Source organism: Heterodontus francisci, chromosome 5, assembly GCF_036365525.1.
Source record: "Heterodontus francisci isolate sHetFra1 chromosome 5, sHetFra1.hap1, whole genome shotgun sequence".
NCBI classification, from domain to species: domain Eukaryota; kingdom Metazoa; phylum Chordata; class Chondrichthyes; order Heterodontiformes; family Heterodontidae; genus Heterodontus; species Heterodontus francisci.
The window spans coordinates 46,230,199-46,253,757 of record NC_090375.1 but is presented as its reverse complement, the minus strand read 5'-3'; the positions used below and the strand labels follow the sequence as shown (position 1 = coordinate 46,253,757).

The 23,559-nt window shown below is 45.6% G+C and overlaps 1 protein-coding gene across 2 annotated transcripts in view; it reads left to right on the top strand.

Annotated features, from left to right (window-relative positions):
• Positions 1-23,559, top strand: part of LOC137369818 (KH domain-containing, RNA-binding, signal transduction-associated protein 3-like) — a 327,473-nt gene that overhangs the window by 151,928 nt on the left and 151,986 nt on the right. For both annotated transcript variants that reach the window (XR_010975020.1, XM_068031372.1), the window contains exon 3: positions 22,569-22,685. Coding sequence is in view for 1 of the 2 variants with exons in the window: in XM_068031372.1 (XP_067887473.1) it covers positions 22,569-22,685 (117 nt within the window). In the remaining variant the exon portion in view is untranslated. The remainder of the gene's footprint in view (positions 1-22,568; positions 22,686-23,559) is intronic.

Here is a 23,559-nt window from a genome sequence, read left to right as displayed (position 1 = left end):
TTCTCTTGTAGCCACAGGATTTATTGGCTGGTCCAGTTAAGCTTCTGGTCAATGGTAAACCCCCAGGAGGTCGATTGTGGGGGATTCAGTGATGGTAATGCTGTTGAATGTCAGATTTTTAATTTGCAGCTAGGATATGGTGTGTGTTCTTTCCTTTATGTTCAGTATAGTGTTTAAAAAATGTAAACCTAGAATAGCTGATTTCCCACACTTTATATGTGCTGATTCTTTCTCTTTTGGAGCATGAGTGAAGATTTTGGTTTAAGTAAAGTTTTTACAATGTTAAGAGTTATACTTTGTGGCATTTCTTGTTTCCCAACTAGTATCTTCTATGATCTGTCAGTCTGAATGTAACAGCTTAGCTGTGAAAAGGCCAGTTGGCTTACTGCAGACTCTTGCTGACACCTACTCGGAGGCACTTTTGATCACAGCACTGGTGGTTGGGAATTGAAAGTTGAATATCGAAGTTTGTAGTTAAGTTACAGTAAGTAGTGCAGATGGCAGCAGGGAGTTACAAAGGAACATAAACAGATAAGTGAGCAGGTAAAACTATGGTAGATGGCATTTGCAAAACTGTGGCAGATAGTTCTCCACATTGAAATCTGTCATCCATTTAGGATCCCAGAAGAATACATTTTCTTGCTGAGAAACTAGGAACTGTGGTGGAGTGAAGAGATTTAATGTTTATGCACACAAATCACTAAAAGCTAGTGGATAGGTACAAAAAGGCTAATATAATAAAAGCAAAATACTGCGGATGCTGGAAGTCTGAAACAAAAACAAGAAATGCTGGAATCACTCAGCAGGTCTGGCAGCATCTGTGGAAAGAGAAGCAGAGTTAACGTTTCGGGTCAGTGACCCTTCTTCGGAACGGCTAATATAATGTTGGCTTTTAAGTCAAGGGGGCCAGAATGCAAAAGAAAGAGGTTTATGCTTTGGTTGTATAGACCCCATCTTGAATACTCTAGTTTTGACGCTGTGTCTCAGAAAGCTTTGGTGCAGTGCAGGGTCATCAGAATGTTACCAGGGCTTAAAGGGTTAAATTGAGGCCAGCTTGCATAGTATGGCTTGTATTCCCTTCAGTATTGGTGATTGAGTGGTATTTAAATGATAGAGAAATTTAATAGGGTAGATACAGAAGAAGAATTTCTTGTGGAGAATCCAGAACAAGGGAGTATAATTGCAAAATTAGAGCCATGCAATTCAGGAGTAAAATCAAGATGATAAAAGCAAAATACTGCAGATGCTGGAAATCTGAAACAAAAACAAAAAATGCTGGAAATACTCAGCAGTCTGACAGCATCTGTGGAGAGAGAAGCAAAGTTAACGTTTCAGGTCTGTGACCTTTCATCAGAACCGGCAAAGATTAGAAAAGAATTAGGTTTTAAGCAAGTGGGGGAGAGAACAAAGGGGAAGGTGTTTGATAGGGCAGAGGGAAATTAAATAACAAAGCTGTCCTGGGACAAAGTCAAAGCATGTGTTAATGCATGTGGTGAAAGACAAAGCATTAGTCCAGAGAGACTGTTAATAGCGGAATAATGAGCCAGCTCTGATGACGTGAAAAGCAGGCACGTGGTTAAAAAACAAAATATTTTTTAAAAGGCCAGTCATGCTCTGAAGTTATTGAACTCCGTGTTCAGCCGGCAAGGCTGTATAGTGCCTAATCGAAAGATCAGGTGCTGCTCCTCTAGCTTGCGTTGATGTTCACTGGAACAGGCCAAACAGAAACGTTGGTATGAGAGTAGGGGGGAGTGTTGAAATGGCAAGCAACTGGAAGCTCGGGGTCATGCTTTTGGACTGAGTGGAGGTATTCAGCAAAGCAGTCACCCAATCTGCATTTGGTCTCCCCAGTGTAGAGGAAACCGCATTGCGAGCAGCGAGTACAGTATACTAAATTGAAAGAAGTACAACTAAATCGCTGCTTCGCCTGAAAGGAATGTTTGGGGCCTTGGATAGTGAGGAGAGAGGAGGTAGAAGGGCATGCATTACACCTCCTGCGATTGCATGGGAAGGGGATGAGGTATTGGGGGTAATGGAGGAGTGGACCAGGATGTCGCGGAGGGAACGATCCCTTCGGAATGATGACAGGGGAGGGGAAGATGCGTTTGGTGATGGCATCACGCTGGAGGTGGTGGAAATGGCGGAGGATGATCCTCTGGATGTGGAGGCTGGTGGGGTGGAAAGTGAGGATAAGTGGTACCCTGTCGCGTTCTGGGATGGAGGGGAAGGCGTGAGGGCACAAGTGCGGCAAATGGGCCAGACACAGTTGAAGGCCCTGTCTACCACAGCTGAGTGGGGGAATCCTCAGTTGAGGAAAAGGGAAGACATGTCAGAGGTGCTGTTGTGGAAGGTTACACCATCAGAGCAGATGCATCGGAGACAGAGAAACTGGGAGAATGGAATGGGGTCCTTACTGGAGGCAGGGTGTGAAGAAGTGTAGTCAAGGTAGCTGTGGCAGTCGTTGGGCTTATAATGAATATAGATGGAGACAGAGAAGTTGAGGAAGGGAAGTGTTGGAGATAGACCATGTAAAGGTGAGAAAAGGGTGGAAATTGGAAGCAATTTGATAAAGTTTTCCAGTTCAGGGCAGGAGCAGGAAACGGCAACGATACAGTCATTAATGTATGGAGAAGAGTTGGGGGAGGGGTCCTGAGTAGGACTGGAATGAGGAATGTTTGACATATCCCACAAAAAGGCAGGCATAACTAGGACCCATGCGGGTACTCATAGCAACACCTTTTTACTTGAAGGAAGTGAGTGGAGTTGAAGGAGAAGTTGTTCAATGTGAGAACAAGTTCAGCCAGGCGGAGGAGGGTGGTGGTGGATGGGGACTGGTTGGGCCTCTGTTCAAGGAAGAAGCGGAGAGCCCTCAAACTGCCCTAGTGGGGGATGAAGGTGTAGAGAGATTGGACGTCCATAGTGAAGAGGAGGCGGTTAGGGCTAGGAAACTGCAAATTGTCAAAATGACGTAGGGCGTCAGAAGAGTCATGGATGTAGGTGGGAAGAGACTGAACCAGCAGAGAAAAAATAGACTCAAAATAGGAAGAAATAAGTTCAGTGAGGTAGGAAAAGGCTGAAACGATCGGTCTGCCAGGACAGTCCTGTTTGTGGATTTTAGGAAGGAGGTAGAATCGACTATCCGGGGTTACAGGACTGTGAGGTTGGAAACTGTAGAGGGAAGATCTCTGGAGGAAATGAGGTCAGTGCCGGCCTTGTGGACAGTAGCTTGATGTTCAGTGGTGGGGTCCAGGGGGAGGTAGGAAAAAGTGTCTGAGAGTTGGTGCTCAGCCTCTGCATGGTAGAGGTCGGTACGCCAGACAACAGCACCACCCTTGTCTGCGGATTTGATTACAATGTTGGGAGTAGACCTGAGAGAACGAGTACAGCAAGTACAGAGGGAGACAAGTTAAAGTGAGTAAGGGGAGCAGAGAAATTGAGACGGCCAATGTCTCACCGACAGGTCTCAATGAAAAGATCAAGAGCGGGTAAGAGGCCAGAGGGAGGGGTCCAGGTGGAGGGAGAATGCTGGAGGTGGGTGAATGGGTCCGCTGGTCAGGGGCAGGACTCCTGGTCAAAGAAGTGAGCACAGAGGCGAAGGAGACGGAAGAAGAGCTCAACGTCATGTCGAGCGCAAAATTCATGCAGGTGGGGCGTAAGGGGATAAAACTGAGTCCTTTGTAAAGTATAAATCATTCAGCATCAGAGAGGGGAAAGTCAGAGGGTATAGTGAATACACGGCAAGGGGTCAGATCAGAAGAGATGGGGGAAGAATGATCTGGAGGGGCATTAGTCCCCACCAGCTGCTGCAGCTTGCGTTCCTTAACACCTGAAAGGAAGAAAAAAAATGTTTTATTAATGCATCGGCTAAGACGAAGGATGAAATGAAACTGCAGAGTAGAACAGCTTTGAGATGAGATGAGGCAGTGATTCTGGAGAGAGGTCCAGTGTGTACAAATGCGGCGCATACCACTGAATGTGGATCTCCGGATGCGGCGAGAGCAGCAGTCCGAGGAATGTTGTATGTCTCGGAGATACCTGTAATCCTGGGTGGATTCAAAACATCAAGGATGAAACTTCAGTTGGAATCCACGTGGAATAAGTCAGAGCCAGAGACAGTCACTGAGGAAGGAGATGTGGCTGTGAAAACGAATTTTAGTAGACACCTTATCAAACATCAGGAGGGAAATAGAAAACAATAAAGGTGAACAAGGTGAAAGAGACAAGCGACAATCCCATCAGAGAGAAGAGCAAAACTTCAAGGTAGGCATTCCTGGAAGAGAAGTGGCAGTGAATTAAATGCGAAAGTAAAAGAAAAATACTGCAGTTGCTGGAAATCCGAAACAAAAACAAAAAATGCTGGAAATACTCAGGTCTGGCAGCATCTGTGGAGAGAGAAGCGAAGTTAACGTTTTAAGTCTGCAACCTTTCATCAGAAATTGTGACGGTCAAGATGCACTTTTTCACACAAAAGATAGTAGAAATCTGGAACAGCAGGCTGTTGTGTGAGGCAAGGGAGGTGATAGCAGAGGTTGTGACACAAATTTTCAGATCCTCTCTGGCCACAGGAGAGGTGCCAGAGGACTGGAGGACAGCGAATGTGGTACCATTATTCAAGAAGGGTAGCAGGGATAAACCAGGTAATTACAGGCTGGTGAGTCTAACATCAGTGGTTGGGAAACTATAGGGAAAAAATTATGAGGGACAAGATTAATCGCCACTTGGAGAGGCAGGGATTAATCAAGGATAGTCAGCATAGCTTTGTCGGGGGAGATCGTGTCAAACTTGATTGAATTTTTTGAAGAGGTGACTAGATGTGTAGATGAGGGTAAGGCAGTTGATGTAGTCTACATGGACTTCAGTAAGGCTTTTGATTAGGTCCCGCATGGGAGATTGGTCAAGAAGGTAAGAGCCCATGGGATCCAGGGCAATTTGGCAAATTTGGATCCAAAATTGGCTTAGTGGCAGGAAACATAGAGTAGTGGTCGAGGTTTGTTTTTGCGAGTGGAATCCTGTGACCAGTGGTGTACCACAGGCATAGGTGCTGGAACCCTTGCTGTTTGTAGTGTACATTAATGATTTAGACGTGAATATAGGAGGTATGATAAGTAAGTTCGCAGATGACACGAAAATCGGTGTCGTAAATAGTGAGGAGGAAAGCCTTAGATTACAGGACGATATAGATGGGCTGGTAAGATGGGCAGAGCAGTGGCAAATGGAATTTAATCCTGAGAAATGTGAGGTGATGCATTTTGGGAGGACTAACAAGGTAAGGGAATATACAATGGATGATATGAACCTAGGAAGTACAGAAGGCCAGAGGGACCTTGGTGTACTTGTCCATAGATCACTGAAGGCAGCAGCACAGGTAGATAAGGTGGTTAGGAAGGCATATGGGATACTTGCCTTTATTAGCCGAGGCATAGAATATAAGAGCAGGGAGGTTATCATATCCCTTCTGATGGAGCTGTATAAAATGCTAGTTAGGCCACAGCTGGAGTACTGTGTACAGTTCTGGGCACCACACAATAGGAAGAATATGATTACACTGGAGAGGGTGCAGAGGAGATTCACCAGGATGTTGCCTGGGCTGGAGCATTTCAGCTATGAAGAGAGACTGAAAAGGCTAGGATTGTTTTCCTTAGAACAGAGAAGGATGAGGGGGGACATGATTGAGGTATACAAAATTATGAGTGGCATTGATAGGTTAGAAAGGAAAAGACTTTTTCCCTAAATGGAGGGGTCAATAACCAGGGCATAGATTTAAAGTAAGGGGCAGGAGGTTTAGAGGGGATTTGAGGAAAAAAGCTTTCACCCAGAGGGTAGTTGGAATCTGGAACGCACTGCCTGAAGTGGTGGTAGAGGCAAGAACTCTTTCAATATTTAAGAAGTATTTCGATGAGCACTTGAAACGCCATAGCATACAAGGCTACAGGCCAAGTGCTAGAAAATGGGAATAGAATAGTTAGGTGCTTGATGGCCGACATAGACACGATGGGCCGAAGGGCCTGTTTCTGTGCTGTATAACTCTGACTCTTCCTGAAATGGCTTTGAATGCTGGGCCAATTGAAGCATTCAAGATCAGAAGATTCTTTTAAGATATATATCAGAAGGCATATGATCAAAGGCAGGAAAAATGGTTGAGGTACAGATCAGCTGTAATTTAATTGACTGGCAGACCATGCTTGAGGGGCTCATTATCCTATTGTAGGCGGATGGCTAACAGTTAAGCATCTGCAAAGCATGAAGGGAAAAATAGCCAGCCTTTACACAAGGACAAGGATTGTGAAATAGCTGCAGTTCCAGTTTAACAAACCCAGCCTGCTGAATAGGCAGTGTGTGATAAGATGTGTGAGACCGCTGCGGCTGCGAAAGTGGCTAGACAAGGATAGATAAGAAGAACAAGGCCAGCACCTAGTAGCTAAGCAAACGGGTGTCTCCCAAGTCATAGGTGTATGTGACTAAGGACATTCTCGATGCTGGGAGCAACTGGATAAAAAGGGGAGGCTAGGAGCCTCCGCAGTGAAGACCTGCAGGAACATCCATTGCAGAAGGGAACTTTGAGCTCGGGATTCAGTGAAGAGAACCCATCGGGAGGGAGACTGATCATCTCGCCTCGCAACAGGTAGTATTTAAGTCCAAGCCGTGAGTCTTGTGATTTATTGTAACAAGTAGTTTTAACAAGTGAAATAACGAGTAGTTTAATAAGTGATTTAAGTATCAATAAAAGTGTTTTATACGAAGTATCTTGTATATGTGTCTTTTGTCCGTCATGTCAGTTGACACCCTAGTTTGAGGGTCACAACACTATCTATGTTTTTGCTTAATACTGATTTTGCGCTATTTTATGCACACAGGGTTAGGAAAAATGAGAGAGCTCGGGCTGGAAATTGCAATGGGTCTGGCCACAAATCTCTAATCCTTGTTAGATATGGAGGTTATAAAATGGAAGTGTTTAAACCCCTGTCATTTTTTTTTAATGGGGTAAATTTGGCAATTACATGCAAGTTAAAGGCTCTGAAACAACAAAGGACTTGGTGAAGCAGCTACTTCATGTGGACCCAGAGAAAAGATTCATAACAAAGGATGCCGTTAATCACCCATGGATCCAGGTGGGAATTGCTTTTAAACTTTATTTAAATCATAAGCACTGCCTGTTGTTCAAAGCCAGCAGCTACAATTGAGAATGTTATCAATTTTATCATTTGTGGTTCAATTGGTAGCACTCTCTCCTCCGAGTCAGTAGGTTGTGACTTCAAATTACACTCCGGAGACTTGAGTACATAGTACTGTACTGGAGTGCCAGTCTCGATTAAGGGAGTGTTGCACTGTTGGAGGTGCTTATAATTGTGTAAGGGTGTGTGGCAGTCAGAAGATTGGACAGAATATTTAAAAATGAAAGCAAAGAATCACTGTAAAAGATTGATAAGGAGTGAAAAATTACAGTACGAGAAAGCTAACTATAAATATAAAAACAGATAGTAAGAGTTTCTATAGATATTTTAAAAAGAAAAGTTAACAATGAGCGTTGGTCCCATTGAAGGTGAGTTTGGGGAATTAATAAGGGAAAATAAAGAGATGGCAGATGAATTGAGCAGGTATTTAGCATCGGTCTTCACTATAGAGGACACAAATAACATCCCAGAAATAGCTGTAAATCAGGAAATGGAAGAGAGGGATGAACTCGGGAAAATTACAATCACGAAGGAAGTACCACTAAGCAAATTGTTGGAGTTGCTGCTGGACTTCATCCTAGGATCCTAAAAGAAGTGGCTAGTGAGATGGTTGATGTGTTGGTTTTAATTTTCCAAAATGCCTTCGATTCAGGGAAGCTTCCATTAGATTGGAACATAGCGAAGATAGCTCCTTTATTCAAAAAGAGGAGACAGAAAGCAGGAAACTACAGGGCAGTTAGCTTAACATCTGTTTTAGGGAAAACGTTAGAAGCTATTATTAAAGACATTATAGCAGGGAACTTGGAACAATTCAAGATAATCAGGCAGAGTCAACATGGTTTTGTGAAAGGGAAAACATGTTTAACCATATTATTGGAGTTATTTGAAGAAGTAACATGTGCTGTGGATAAAGGGGAACCAGTGGATATACTGTACTTGGATTTCCAGAAGGCATTTGATAAGGTGCCACATCAAAGGTTATTGTGAAAAATAAAAGCTCATGGTGTATATTTTGACATGGATAGAAGATTAACCAGCTAACATGAAACAGAGAGTAGGCATAAATAGGTCATTTTCTAGTTGGCAAGATGTCATAAGTGGTGTGCCGCAGGGATCCATGCTGGGGCCTCAACCTTATACAATTTATATAAACTACTTGGATGAGGGGACTGAAGGTTGGTTGCTAAATTTGCTGAAGACACAAAGATAAGTAGAAAAGTAAGGTGTGAAAAGGATATAAGGAGGCTACAAAGGGATATAGATAGGTGAAGTGAGTGGGCAAAGATCTGGCAAATGGAGTATAATGTGAAATTGTCCATTTGACAGGAAGAATAAAAAAGAAGCATTATTATCTAAATGCTGAGAGATTGCAGAACTCTGAGATGCAGAGGGATCTGGGTGTCCTAGTGCATGAATCGCAAAATTGCAGGTTCAGCAAGTAATTAGGAAAGCTAATACAATTTTATATTTATTGCAAGGGGAATTGAATACATAAGGAGGGAGGTTATGCTTCAGTTAGACAGGGCATTGGTGAGACCACATCTGGAGTACTATGTACAGTATTGTTCTCCTTATTTAAGGAAGGATGTAAATGCATTGGAAGCAGTTCAGAGAAGGTTTACTCGACTAATACCTGGAATGAGCGGGTTGTCTTATGAGGAAAGGTTGGACAGGCTAGGCTTGTATCTGCTGGAGTTTAGAAACATATAAGATCATGAGGGGTCTTGACAGGGTGGATGTGGAAAGGATGTTTCCCTTGTGGGAGAATTAATAAGAGGTCGCCCATTTAAGACCAAGATGAGGAGAAATTGTTTCTCTGAGAGGGTCGTGAGTCTTTGGAACACTCTTTCTCAAAAGGCAGTGGAGGCAAGGTCTTTAAGTATTTTAAAGCAGAGGTAGATAGATTCATGATGAGCAAGGGGTGAAAGGTTATCAGGGATAGGCGGGAATGTGAAGTAATCAGTTCAGCCATGATCTTGTTGAATGGCGGAGCAGTCTCGAGGAGCCGAGTGGCCTGCTCCTGCACCTAATTTGTATGTTCGTATAAGCTGTTAATCACCCCTGCTGGTATTGAATTCTTTGGCTTGTCCAAATGTTTTGTTTGATAACACTTAAGTGAAATGTTCTTGGACTTTTTTCTATCTTAAAGGTCCTAGAAAAACAGCTTGTATGTACCTTTAACATATGAAAAAGTCCTAAGGTGCTTTACAGAAGCGTTAAATTCAAAATTGGACACCGAGCTACATAAGGAGCCACAGAAGCTCCTGTTAAGCAACGCTTCAATTTTAAAATTCTCATCCTTATTTTCTCCTCAATGGCTTCTCCCCTCTCCATCTCTGTAATCTCCTCCAGCCTCTCAAGCCTCCAAAATATCTATGCTCCTCCCATTCTGACCTCTTGACCTTCCCCCGTACAGATTCAGTAAAGTTTGATGTCAGTGCTCTGATTATCAGTGTTCCAAATTAAAATTGAATAATGGATTCCAGTTTGGGTATTTGAAGCAAATTTGAAAAGCTAACCTTGTGCCTCAGATCAAAAAGATTGGTGATGTTCGTTAATTTTCTTTTGAATAAGCTTTATTAGAGCTGAACTGAACCCCAGTTTTTCACCTGGCAGGTTAATTTAAGATTACCATAATAGGGTTATATTTTGAGGTCAGCTCACTTAATTGCCATTTGTGACATTGTGGGTTTAGCCAGGGAGGTGCCATGCCATTTTGATAATCTGTCTGTAGATCTGGTTGTTCCCTGCTTACTTTCCCAAAATAATCACAGTTGCTGACCAATTAGACTCGTCTGACTCTTGTGCACCATTGCAATCTGGATACAATGTATCATGTCGTCAGTGATAACACAGCTCATCAGCCATGGTTGTATTGTCTGCCATTGCTGAGAAAGAGTCCTTTTTTGACATGAATAATATATCAAGAGAGGAAGAAATATAAATTTCATTGGAGTTTCTTTTTCTTAGAAAATTGGCACACTTCATGTAGAGAGATCAACAGAGCAGGAAACAGACACTTCGTAGGGGAAATTCGTAGAAAACTATATATCTGGCAATCATCCCCGTCCTTTTATATGACCTAAATAATTTGCAGTAAATTTATTTCTTTTTATATTTTAACACTTCCTATGCACTAATCTTTTTGTGTCTGCTTATGTTAATAATCCTAAATTGAATTAAATGTTGGGATAATATGGATTGATCTGGGCCAGGCATTAATATCAACATTTCTAGCATTTTTGGGAACTAATCTCATTTCCAGGTATCCTCTACTATCAGTCAGTTAATGTTCAAAGAGCATATCTGGTGCATTGGGAATGTATACTTAGTGACATAAGAAAATGTGCCTTAGATAACTAACAAGGGGAGATTTACCAACCAGAAAACACATTTGTTCTTGTTTAAAAGACAATAGGCTGAACTTTATAGACCCCCGCCCCCCCCCCCCCCCCCCCCGACATCAGCGGTTGTGGCAGGGGGGGGGTAGGGTGAGGGGGCACGGAATATGCCTCGGAGAGGGCTGCCATGCACCAGATGCCGGGAAGATCCTGCCCGATATTGACAGCGAGGCCTCGTGGCCCCACCCCCTCGGCGACAGGAGCCCCATTTAAATTAATTAATTACCCTTCCACTCTCGACGTCTATCCCATTTGGATCTTCATGCCGGTGGCCGGCACTCCTGTGCCTTCGGATCCCCTTCCAAGGATCCAAGGCAGAACACTGGTGGGGAGGAGGTAAGTTTTTCAGTGTAGGGGGTGGGGGCAGGATCAAACTCATATCATTGGTGTTGGGAAGGGTTATACTGTAAAGGGTGTGCACTTTTGGGGCGGGGGCAAGGTCAGGTGGACATGGAAATGTTTTGGATGGGGGAGAGAGCAAGTAATTACTTCTATGGTTATTGGGGGGAGGGAGAGGGGCAAGATAAATTTATGTAATTTTTTTATAACAATCTTTAAATAGTTAAGTTGAACGGCAGGGCTCGAAGCTCTTTAAAAATGGCATCAGCGCCTGTTCACAGGCAGCTGACGCCATTGCTAGGGATGGACAGACAGCCTGCCCACTCCACGTGATCGGGTGGTAGGGGGTCCACCCCAGCTATTTAAATGAGCCGCCACGCTTAATATCATGGTGGCTGCACGATGTGCGGCCTGCACGGGTGGGCTGCCATTGTTTTCGTCTGCCAGACATATAAATTTCAGCCCAATATATATGAATGTCAACTGACTATTTGTTTAACTATCCTATGTATCATTACTCTCCCACTCAGAATTTTTTCATTCTTCACTCTTTATACATTTATGTTAATCAATGCCAGTGATGCCCACATTCTGGGATCAACTTTAAGAAAAACATTGAAAATAGAATTATTTCTTCCATTTGGTGCCCCTGCCACTGGTCCGTTCTTTTCTTTTTTCAAGGAACTATGGTTACAGTGTATATGATTTACAGGAAGTTCAATAGTCTTTGTCAAGCTTGCTTTGACAGCACCTCTCAATCCCATGACATCCACTACAGAAAAGGACAAGGACAACATGGGATACAGTAGCATCAGGGGCCTGGGCTAATCATCAGGAAGCATGAGTTCTCGAGGCCAGTTAAGGATGAGCAATAAATGCTGGCTTTGCCAGTGACGCCTATATCCCATGATTGAATTTAAAAAGAGAAGGCTGTGGGAACACCATCACTTTCAAGTCACATACTGCTGTGCTGGACATGTATCACTTATTGCACCATTTTTGGGTCAAAATCATGGAATTCCCTGAGTAACTCCACTGTCAGAGCATCATCACCACAAAGTGTGTAGTGATTCAAGCAGAAGGGTCACCACCAGCATCTTGGGGCAACTATGGATGAGAAATAAATGTGGCCTTTCCAGTATTGTCCACATCTTATAGGGCATTTGACCTTAAGCCATTATGTTGGATTTATTTTGTTAATTACATCATGCCTTGTACTCTCTTGTTGGACTGCTTTATCAACTCCAGTATGCGTTGAACTTCACCGAGTAATGCTAGTAATCTACTTAGGTGGCACTCCAGTGCAGGAGGAGCAAGAAACCAAATTAGAGCATGATTAGACTGTGCTCTTACTATTTTTTGTCCGATAAGGTTCAACCACAGCTTGCAAATGTTAGAATAATGTAGTTGTAGTATTGTCGTTAAGTGCAATGTCAGGCATGGAACCAGGTGTGAAATATAAAACCTGTCACATAAAAAGTATAAGCCATAAGAATGAGAAATTATCTTTCAGCCTCAAAAGCTCGGTCCTCGCTCAAACCATGCGTAATCTCGGGTTAAAGTTTTTGGCGAGATACAGATCACAATGAGAGCTGTTATGACCGAGGCGGGAGGAGTGCACTATTTATTCTAGTCCCACTTCTCCGCAGGTCACAGCATATAATTTAAATTTTTCCACTTACTAACACAGTTAATCATATACTCTATTTTTTCCAGAATAGAAGACACTAACCAGGTTTCTTTAATGAACAACAAAATTATCAGTTTATTATAGAACAAGTCTTAACTAGTAATGAAGTAAAGCATAAACACACATTTAAATTTTAAAGCCCATTTTTACCTTAGCCACTCACACACACACACACACACACACACACACACACACACACACACACACACACACACACACACACACACTGGTTAACCGGAAAAATAAAAGTTTTTTTTTTAAATTCAGAGCTCTGTTACAGACAAAAGAAAAACTCTTGGGCTGATTACTTGCTCATTTTTGAAGAGAGCAGGTCTTAGCCTCTCTCTGCCAACGACTAAGTCTTTTGGTTAATCATTTCACAGGACTGGGATTTGGTCTTTCTCTGCCGACGACCAAGTCTTTTGGTTAATCATTTCACCAGCCGAGGTCTTAGTTTCTCTCTGCCAACGACCAAGACATTAGATAAGATATGTTGTTCCAAAACTGGCATACAGTCTAGCCTCCGAGTACACGTAGATGGGTCACTGAGATCTTTTAGAGTAGTTATTTTCAGGCGAAGCTGAGAAGTAACTTAGCAGGCTTTTCTTCAAAGACAGGGACGAGAGGGTCTTCTCTCCTTCCTTGACAGTTCTTCAGCAGCAGGCTGACTTTATCTCATTCCAGAAGGTAAAATGCACACTGACGCTATAACCAAAAGCTTGTGAGTTTTCTACTCTGCTGCTCCTGTTGTAGAAACTGTAGTAAAATAAACAGACTTGGCACGGCGAGTACTCGCAACCTACTTTATTAACTTGTGCACAAGGAGAACAAACACAGTAGAGCTCACATTGAGACTCAGTGCGATGTTCTGAAGGATTTCAGTAAAACAATGGCAATTATACTATTCTGCAACCAATAATCTTACAACAATAGTTCAATCCTTAATTTGCATTCTGAAGCACCAATAATATTACAATTCAGTTTTTGCTCTAAACGAAGAAGATACAGTAATTTTCAATCCTTCGTTTACATATCTATCTGACAATTGGCCTTGCATTTGGTACAGCACAATAACAGAAAGAGACATTATGCTTCAACAACACTCTTCTTATCTCATCACCCAGACATGACACATTCCTAAGGAACAGTTAGTGTGAGAAACATACTGACCAGGCAAACCCACACCCCTTGTCCAAGGATGGCTCATCTCAGGTTCCACACTTCCCCACTTTTGTCCTGAAAGGACAACTTCCAGTCCTCACTCAAGTTCTATGTTTGCTAGCTGCTGGGCTTCATCCTTAGTGGGGTCATGGTTCTTGAGGAGATGGGTTGTTGGACTGCCACCAGGACCCTGGAGGTTCTGTGACTGAAAAACAGAGCGGACGCAAAAGGGGAGAATTCGGATAACTATATACAGGATGAGGAGCAAGACAAGACCCATGATAAGATATTTAAGGACAGTTTTAAAAAGGCTCCCAAACCGCCCGCCGACATCGGGAAGCCACCCCCACCAGTCAAAGGGCTTTTCTTGAGCCACCGAGTGCAAGTGGCGCACTCGGTCTTGAATGGCATGCACATCTGTCTCAATCCTCTGATCCTCATTGATGTAGAAACAACATGTCTCACTAATAGCTGCACAAACTCCCCCCTGCATCACCAACAAAAAGTCAAGGGCCATGTGGTTCTGGAGCACTACCTTAGAGAGAGACGTAACTTCCGACTGCAGACCCTGAATAGCATCCACAGTTTTATTCTCAATAAATTCCATGGTAGCGGAGATATTAACAATGGCCTTTTCCAGCTCTGACACCCCTAGGCCCGGGATGAGGGCCCGGACAAACTGGTGGAACCAGGAACTACGGGTAACTAATGAGTTCGGGGCCGATCTTTTACGACGCTCTGCAGGTCCTAGGTGGTTATGACGGGAGTGGATGGCAAGGTGCTTAACTCCAAAGGCCTCAGGAACAATATTACCAAGGGTGCAGGTACCTGCCCAGTCGACTGGGAGGGTCTTGTACGCACTGTCCCCGCAAAGCCAGAACGAGCCATTGCAAACAAGGGTTGGGTACCAGTACGTAAAATTCTGGCAAAAGTTTAAGCCACTTCCAGACAAGAGAAGAATTCACCTGGGCATACCAGCGGGTGTGACAGGTCCGGCTGAGCCGCAACACCCTCAGCGCCAGCAAGTCGGGGCACCCGGACTGGTTCTTGTAACTGCAAGGGCTAGACCCACCAGCATAGTAGCCATTAGAGGTCCATGTGGAGGTGCAATTTATTTAAGGTGAGATTGTATGATCGCTGACAGTCACACCCACTCTACTAGAATATGTGAGATTGGCCTCAGAGCTAAGGGCTTGCGAGAGACATGCTAACTCATTACCCTTACACTTTCAAAAAGAGGCCATTGGGCCAGATTGATTATGGAACCGGAATCAGGCTTCCCGGTAGTCGTAATCTGCAAGGTGGGCACAGGAACCCAAAGGCAACTCACCCACCCAAGTACTACCCCCGGTGTAATTCCTTCTAACACATAACAAGGCTGGTCCCTTAATGGCCACCGGAGTGGGCTGTCGCCTCCAAGTGGGTGTACAGCAAATGAGAGCTCCCGTATTACCTTGGGACTATGTGGAAGCTGAAGGGAGAGCCAGAAAACGCATCTCGGAAAAGGAGGGGTTAGTGGGAAAACGAGTACAAATCCAATATTCAGTCCGATTGCTCTGCGAGGCAACGGCCTGCATCCTTTGGACCACAGAATTGTCAGTCCATGCTCTTACAAAGGCGGCACAGAATAAGGTCAAGATCACAGTCCACATTCTGACGATGTAGTCAAAGTTCTTGCGCCCTCTCCTCCGTCCACAGTCGGCGCCCGCTTCACGTGTGAGGCATGGATCCACATAGGTCGCCCCTCGACTTTCACGGCCGTGTGCGTGGTCAGTAGCACTTGGTAAGGGCCTTCCCAGCGAGGTTCCAGGCAGTGTTTCCTTCGAAAGACCTTCACGAGGATCAAATCTCCTGGCTGGTACTAGTGGCACCCTTCAGTGGTAGCCTCCTTCTGTGCCTCAGCAACCTGGGAATGTAAACTTTTGAGAGACTTAGTCAACGCTATGCAATAACCCAACATTCCCTCATCCATAGAGTGGATGTCCATTTGCTTAACAGTAAGGGGTGGAGAAACAGGGAGGCGCATGGGCCGTCCCATAACACTCTCATAAGGTGACAGGGAGGTAATACGGTTGGGATGAGAGAGCATGGTCATGAGGGCCAAAAGGCGAACCTCAGGCCACTTCAGACCTGTTTCTTCACACAGCTTAGCGAGCTTGTTCTTCAGTATCCCATTCTGTCTCTCCACTGCCCCCGTAGACTGAGGATGGTAAGGGCAGGAGAGGTGGTGTGTACACTGTAATGCCTTCAATAATTCACATAACACCTTCCCCGTGAAATGGGGACCATTGTCACTAGACATGATTTCAGGAATTCCAAACCTAGGCACATATTCACGTAACAGCAACTTAACTATTGTAACAGCATCATTTCTTCTGGTCGGGTATGCTTCTACCCATCGTGAAAACAAACACACAATTACAAGCACATAGTTGTATCCCATACATTTAGGCATTTGCATAAAGTCCATTTGTAAATGCACAAAAGGGCCCCATGGCTGTGGGCCCACTGCTGCAGTCACTGGAGGTACCTTTCCGGGATTATGGCGTTAGCAGAGCAGGCACTGAGCGGCCACCCTTTCTGCCATGGTGGAAAATCCTGGTGCAAACCAGGTCTGCTGCACCATCCTGGTCATCCCCCCCCCCCCCCCCCCCCTTTGCCCACATGGGTAAACGCATGTAACATGCGGGCAAGCCAGGGCAGGAGTGAAACGGGCCACAGCACACCCATCCGGGGAACACCAGAGACCGTCGGGACGCTGGGCGCATTGAGCGCGCCGCCCATGCATCCTGTTCTGAACGAGAAGCTTGTGATTGTAAACGAATAATATCAGACAATTCAGTAAATGGAGTAGGGGTGGCAGCCTGATAACAAAGGGGAACCACATACCCGGAAGGATCGGCCGCTGCTGCCCGTGCGGCACGGTCCGCCCGATTATTACCTTGAGAAATTAAGTCACTACCGTTGGTATGGGCCGCACATTTAATAACGGCGAGAGAGGATGGTAGTTGAATAGCCAAAAGGAGGTTAGCAATCAATTGTCCATGTCGAATCGGGGTACCAGACGAAGTAAGGAAGCCACGGAGCTTCCACAACTGTCCAAAGTCATGGGCGACTCCAAAAGCATAGCGAGAGTCAGTGTAGATATCAACAGATTGTCCCGAAGCCAGGACGCATGCACACGTGAGGGCAAATAGTTCGGCAGCTTGTGCAGAGCAAGTAGCTGGTAGTCTTGCAGATTCAACGACAGGGTAGGGGTCACAGACGGCGTATCCCGTCTGGGGCTGGCCATTCGGAGCTCGAATAGAGGAGCCATCAACGAAGAGGACAAATTCGGGGTTCGACAACGGGTGATCCTGCAAATCTGGTCGAGGGAGGGTGGAAAAGTGGACGTCTGTCTCGCAATCGTGAGGGTCACCGTCGTTCCCCGTAGGCAGGAGGGTCGCAGGGTTGAGAGTAGTGCAGCGGACAATGGTCAGGGAGGGGTCCTCCAAGAGCGCGGTCTCATATCTGGTGACCCTAGCGGCTGTCAAATGCTGAGTGGCAGAGCGATTTAAAAGGGCTGCGACCGTGTGAGGAACATAAAGTACAGTTGGATAGCCAAGCGTCAGGCCTTGTGCGGACGTGACGGCCAAATAGGCCGCAGCGATGGAGTGGATGCAAGAGAGATATCCACGCGCAACGGGATCTAGCCGGGTGCTATAGTAAGCGACTGGCTGCTGAAGTCCCCCGTGGAGCTGGGTGAGGACAGCTTGGGAAAACCCAGCTCGCTCATGGACATAAAGATTAAAGGGCTTATGGTAGTCTGGCAGTCCTAAGGCAGGGGATGAAGATAGAGCGGTCTTTAAGGAGGCAAAGGCGGCCTCCATACTGGGGTTCCAGAGAGAATCATCGGGGGCTGAAGGGAGGGCTAAATCTTGAAGGGGTCAACTAATATCAGCGTAATTGGGAATCCATTGTCGGCAATAGCCAGTCATACCTAAGAAGTGGGTGAGTTCCCTCTTAGTTCGGGGCTTTGGGAGTGAGATAATACTGTCAACACGCTTCTGGGAGAGGAGACTGGTCTGCCCGTCCAGCACATGCCCCAAATACTCAACTCTAGAGCTGCAGAGTTGTAATTTCTCCTTAGAAGCCTTGTGACCCTTGTGAGCTAGGGCTTGCAAAAGGACGTAAGAGTCTTGCAAGTAGGCTTCCAGGGATGGGGAACAGAGGAGGAGATCGTCCATATACTGAAGGAAGGTAGAGCGTCCGGGAAAGGCCAAATCAGACTGGAGGGCGCGCGAAAAAATAGTTGGACTCTCGGTATTGCCTTGGGGCAACTGAGTCCAAGTGTACTGCTGGCCCCTATAGGTAAAGGCAAAAAGAAACTGGGAATCTGGGTGAACGGGGATAGAGAAAAAGGCGCCACACAAATCCACCACTGTGTAGTGAGTGGATTGGGGAGGGATGCAGGTGAGAATAGTAGTCGGATTAGCGACCACCGGATATGCGGGTATAACGCACGCGTTCACCGCCCACAAATCCTGGACAAAGCGCCAGGTATCCTTTCCCCGCTTTTTAACAGGGAGAATGGGAGTGTTACAAGGGCTAGCAGTCGGAACCACAACTCCAAGGCGCAGAAGTTCTTCTAGGACAGGGCGTACACCTTCCTCTGCCTCTGGATTAAGAGGGTATTGAGTCTTCCGTGGCAACAGTTTAGTTGGATCCAGCCGAACTCTAAAAGGCTCAGCCGATAGCACCCAACCTACATCATTGGGCCCCCTAGCCCAAAGGGTATCAGGAATTCCCTGCAATAAATCAGAAGCCGGCGCGGAAGTTGGATGGGGCGACAAGACTCGATGTTGAAAAAATGCAGGGTACTCGAAAGGACAGCGGAAATGGAGATGCACCCCTTGCTCATTGATGGCTAACACTCCTTCCCCCCGCTCTGAGCTGGAGTGAGGTGTCCTCCGTTGGAGGCGGGAAACCATAAGGCCAAGGTCCTTGGCCTGGGATCCCTTTGCCACATAGAGAGTAACGTGCGGGGCTACATCCAGCGGGGCCCGAAAGAGAGACATAGAAGAGGGTGGTAGAGCGACAGATGCGGCGACTCCTTCAGGGCCAGCACAAAGAGAGGAGATTGTAAGGACGTAACACTCACCCAGCTGGGGAGATACCTTCTGGTCATATGGGAGGTCTGGGCCGTCCACCGACGAATGGGCTATGCAGTGGAGGTGATCATGCCAATCCTACAGGGGTTGAGAGTAGTCGCCCAAGGTTCCTTGGACCTGCTCGTCGGTCAATAAATGGAGAAACAGACTTTTAAGGCGAGACGAGAGATCGACATTCCCGAAGTTCCACCACCACACGTGTGGGCAGACTGAATCCTCGGCCACCTGTAGCAAAGCATAAACTGTTGAGTAAGTAGATTCTGGAACCTCGAGATGAACACCTTCAGGGGAACAAACCAGTGTGCATCCGAGCTTGCAGAGCAAGTCACGTCCGAGGAGGTTAACGGGTACATCAGTGCCAAGAAGGAATCTATGTTCTCCAGTCCTGCCCAAAAGGGAAAACGGCACCTCATCTGACAAGGGAAGTGACAACGGTTATCCCGACACGCCAACGACACCGACGCTCTGCTACGATGGACGGATATTAGGAACTTCATTTGCACGGATAGTAGAATAAGTGGCCCCAGTATCAATCAGAAAATTCATCAAACGGCCGTTAACTACCAAAGGTATAATAAGCTCCTCAGCGGTAATGACGGGCAATTGGCGGGTGTGGCACCCCTATCGTTGTGGGCCTGATGGGCCAAATGGGTTATGCATGGTATAGGGAGCCGGCTGGAATGCTGGGGGTGGCGGAGGCGGAAATGGCACTGTCTCGGGGTCTTGTACCTGCCTTTTCTGGGGGCAATCCCAGGACCAGTGTCCCCGAATGCCACACGTAAAACAAGTACCTAAATAACCGCCCCGAGAGACCTGCTCATCTCTACCGCGTCCACCATTCCGACCCCATCGCGGCTGACGCCTACCAGGCCCCGATGAACCGGCATATAAGACCATGCCGGCGCCTTTATCTCCCGGCTTAGGCTTCTGATACTGAAGTTGACGCTCACAATGCTGAAGAGCGCTAACAATTTCAGGCAAATTCTGCTTGCCCTCCCACCCAACACAGGTCAGGCTGCAACCCCTGTACAAGAGCATTAACAAGTGCTGGCATACCAGCGTCAGTAGCAATACTGGAACATTTAATGAAAACCGAGTGAAAGCGTTCAACATAATCCCGCACACCTTCATCAGGCTTTTGAATAGTACTGTGGATCTTATGCCAGTCCACAGCATCAGGGAATGACTTAAGTAAAGCTTCACAAAGATGCGCCCAGAGTTGGTTCAGACCATCCGTATTAACGTCCCCTGCGGGCCACTGAGCCTGATCACGAATCGGCCTCCACCTGTGCGTGCCCAAACACGCATCTAGAACAACATCCATATCATCTTTAGTAGGACTGTGACATTTCCGAAGAATTTTGAATTTCTGAAAAAAACTTTCAACACCATCCTTAGGGTCGGGGGTGGACTCAACAATAGCCCGTAGTTCTGAGGGCGTCCAAGGACGATAAACATGCACGGGTTCCCCCTGAGGTCCGGGGAAGGCACGGAGGGGCATTTCCCTAACATAAGCCCGAGACCTAGTGCCCTGCGAGGGCCCCGTGCTGCCCGAAGTACTGTCAGGGGAGGGCAAGTTTGATGGGGGGGCTGAGGGCAAGGTGGGGTTTCCCAGGTGGTGATAGGGGCGGTAGAGGGTGAGGTTGCGCTGCGAGCTCTCCTACACGAGGGACCGGCGGAGGGGGGTACAGTGGTGACCAATCCTCTTCCTCCTCCTTCTGTTCAACAGGAGGTTCAGACTTCTTAGGAGCCGGCACCTTTTGTGTTTGCGCGACCAGGATCCTGGTTTTGGGTGCCTGTCTCACTTCCTCAGACTTTCGTGCACTTTCCTGACTTTTCCGCGACTCATCTAAGCGCTTCTGCATTTCCCTCTGCTACGTAAGATACGCAGACCAACCTATGTCCTTTTTGCCACTTTTCTCCATCTCCCCCAAAACGCATCCCAAACTCTCAGTTCGGTCCTTATTAAAGGTACTGTCGGGCAGGAACATCTTTTCCCTACCCTGCGTCCATTTCACCCATCTCGAGACATATAAAATGCTTTCGGGCCCATAATGTATGTACATATATCCATTAGGTGTTCCCTTGGGGGGGACCCCAGTCCCCTTTGTTAACGAATTTCCCATAATTACAACAAAAGCTAATTAGACTTTACCTTGCCGGCCGGCGTCCAAATTACCTACCAATCTCGACGACCTGGTTCTGACGGGGCCTCTAACCCCGAGGGGGCCTCTAACCACCCTCAAACTTCTCCGGATCTGGACGGGGGTATCTAACCCCGAGGGGTCTCTAACCACCCTCTGAGGGGGACTCTAATCTCCCTCAACTTCTGACGTCAGGCCGGGGCCTCGAACCCCGAGGGGAACTCGAACCTCCCTCAAACTTCTGGGGACTCGAACCCTGAGGGGGACTCTAACTTCCCTCAACTTCTGACTTACCCCGGTAGTGCTACACAGGTGAGCGTGTGCGTTTCTTCGGTCAAAACCTCGTAATGCCGAAATCAGGCAGCCGCGGTCATCGAGCTGTTGACCCGCGAGGCACCACGCTATTCTCCTGTGCTAGCACTCTGGGGGTTCGTCATCTCGGTGGAACCTCCAAGAAACTGTTGTAGAAACTGTAGTAAAATAAACAGACTTGGCACGGCGAGTACTCGCAACCTACTTTACTAACTTGTGCACAAGGAGAACAAACACAGTAGAGCTCACATTGAGACTCAGTGTGATGTTCTGAAGGATTTCAGTAAAACAATGGCAATTATACTATTCTGCAACCAATAATCTTACAACAATAGTTCAATCCTTAATTTGCATTCTAAAGCACCAATAATATTACAATTCAGTTTTTGCACTAAACGAATAAGATACAGTAATTTTCAATCCTTCGTTTACATACCTATCTGACAATTGGCCTTGCATCTGGTACAGCACAATAACAGAAAGAGACATGATGCTTCAACAACACTCTTCTTATCTCATCACCCAGACATGACACATTCCTAAGGAACAGTTAGTGTGAGAAACATACTGACCAGGCAAACCCACACCCCTTGTCCAAGGATGGCTCACCTCAGGTTCCACACTCCTGGCCTTGTCCAATTAAGGGGCGTCTGTCACTTCTCTGCTCACGTCTTCTCCTGTTACCAGGGTTTCCGTTCTGTTTTTAACTTGAGTCATGTGACAACCAGTACATTGTTGCCAAACCAGTTCTTTCAGCGTCCCCTTGATGACTCTCTCTAAACAAAAAACTGACCCAACATTGATTCAGTTTGACTATGAATTCCTCAAAAAAATTTTAACAAAAGAAAAAGAAGCACCTTCATAACAGAGCCAAGAATACATTACAGTGCAGTAAAATTGTATAGTTTTTGTTCTGAAGTAATTCTAAAATGTTTCACTTCTGAAAAAATTAACCATCAACAGAAATGCATGTCTGGAGCTCCCCTCACTACCTACTACCTCACTTATTGGTGCCAGTTGAAACAGAATCAAAAATGGGCAGGCAACTATTTCTTGAATGAGGAAAGATGGGTCGTCTGGTTGGTACTTTTTTTTAAAAAAGAGAATCTAACTGCACTGATTGACTCATTCCAGGATGTTTTTCTGCTAACTATATCTGAATTAATATGATTTTTATTTTCTTCCCTCTTTACTTGTAGTTTAACTTTGTTGGTAAACTGTTGGGCCCACGTGGTAATTCTTTGAAGAGGTTGCAGGAAGAAACACTGACAAAAATGTCTATTTTGGGTAAAGGATCCATGCGGGACAAAGCAAAGGTAAGGTTTGGTCACATTTGTAGGTTAACGGGGCAGTTTATTGGGGCATTTTTCTTTCCTCTTTGCTTCTCCCCTTCCATTCTAGTTTCCTCAAACTTATTCTGAAATATTGGTTGAAGTAAGTAGAATAGGATATCAGTTTGCATCATTCTTTCAGTAATGTTTTCATGGCTATCCATTAAGATTATTGGCACTTATCTTTGTGTCTTTGATTTAAAGTAACATTCATAAAGTTTAAAGATAGCAATCACTTTGAGCACTCTATTTTGAAAGCCAACAAGTTGCAGAGAATTAAACTTAATAACATTAGGATTTTTTTGTACCTTATGCTGTCAATTATTTATTTATTTTGTCCACGTAGTGAGAACTGTTGACATTTAAGGGTGCTGTCAGTGAAGGGTTATTGCTTGTTGTGTAAGTCTGACCTTGGTACATTTACCTGAATAAGTGGTGTTGATCTTTGCTATCAGGTTTTAAGGACTGCCTTAAAACCTATCTCTTTGACCAAGCTTTTGGTTATCTGACTTAATGTCTTCTTACATGCCTCAGTGTCATATTTTGTTTTATAATGCTCCTGTGAAGTTTGTTTTATTACAATAAAGGCACTATATAAATATTTGTTGTTGTTAAGAGACATACTTGCAATGTCTATCATGTGGTCTTGGGAGTAAAGCTCATCACGTCAGATTTTCATTTGTGGTCACTTGCTCCCTGCACGTTCAGCTACTTATAATTTTGGAGGGAGCCCAAAGGGAGAACTGCACATCTGCAATCAGTTGCACTGCTCATAACTTTAAGTGCCCCTTATACCTAGTGCCTGAGGCCTGGTTAAAGGTATGACTTCTAGAGCAAATTTTACAATGAAGGAAATAAA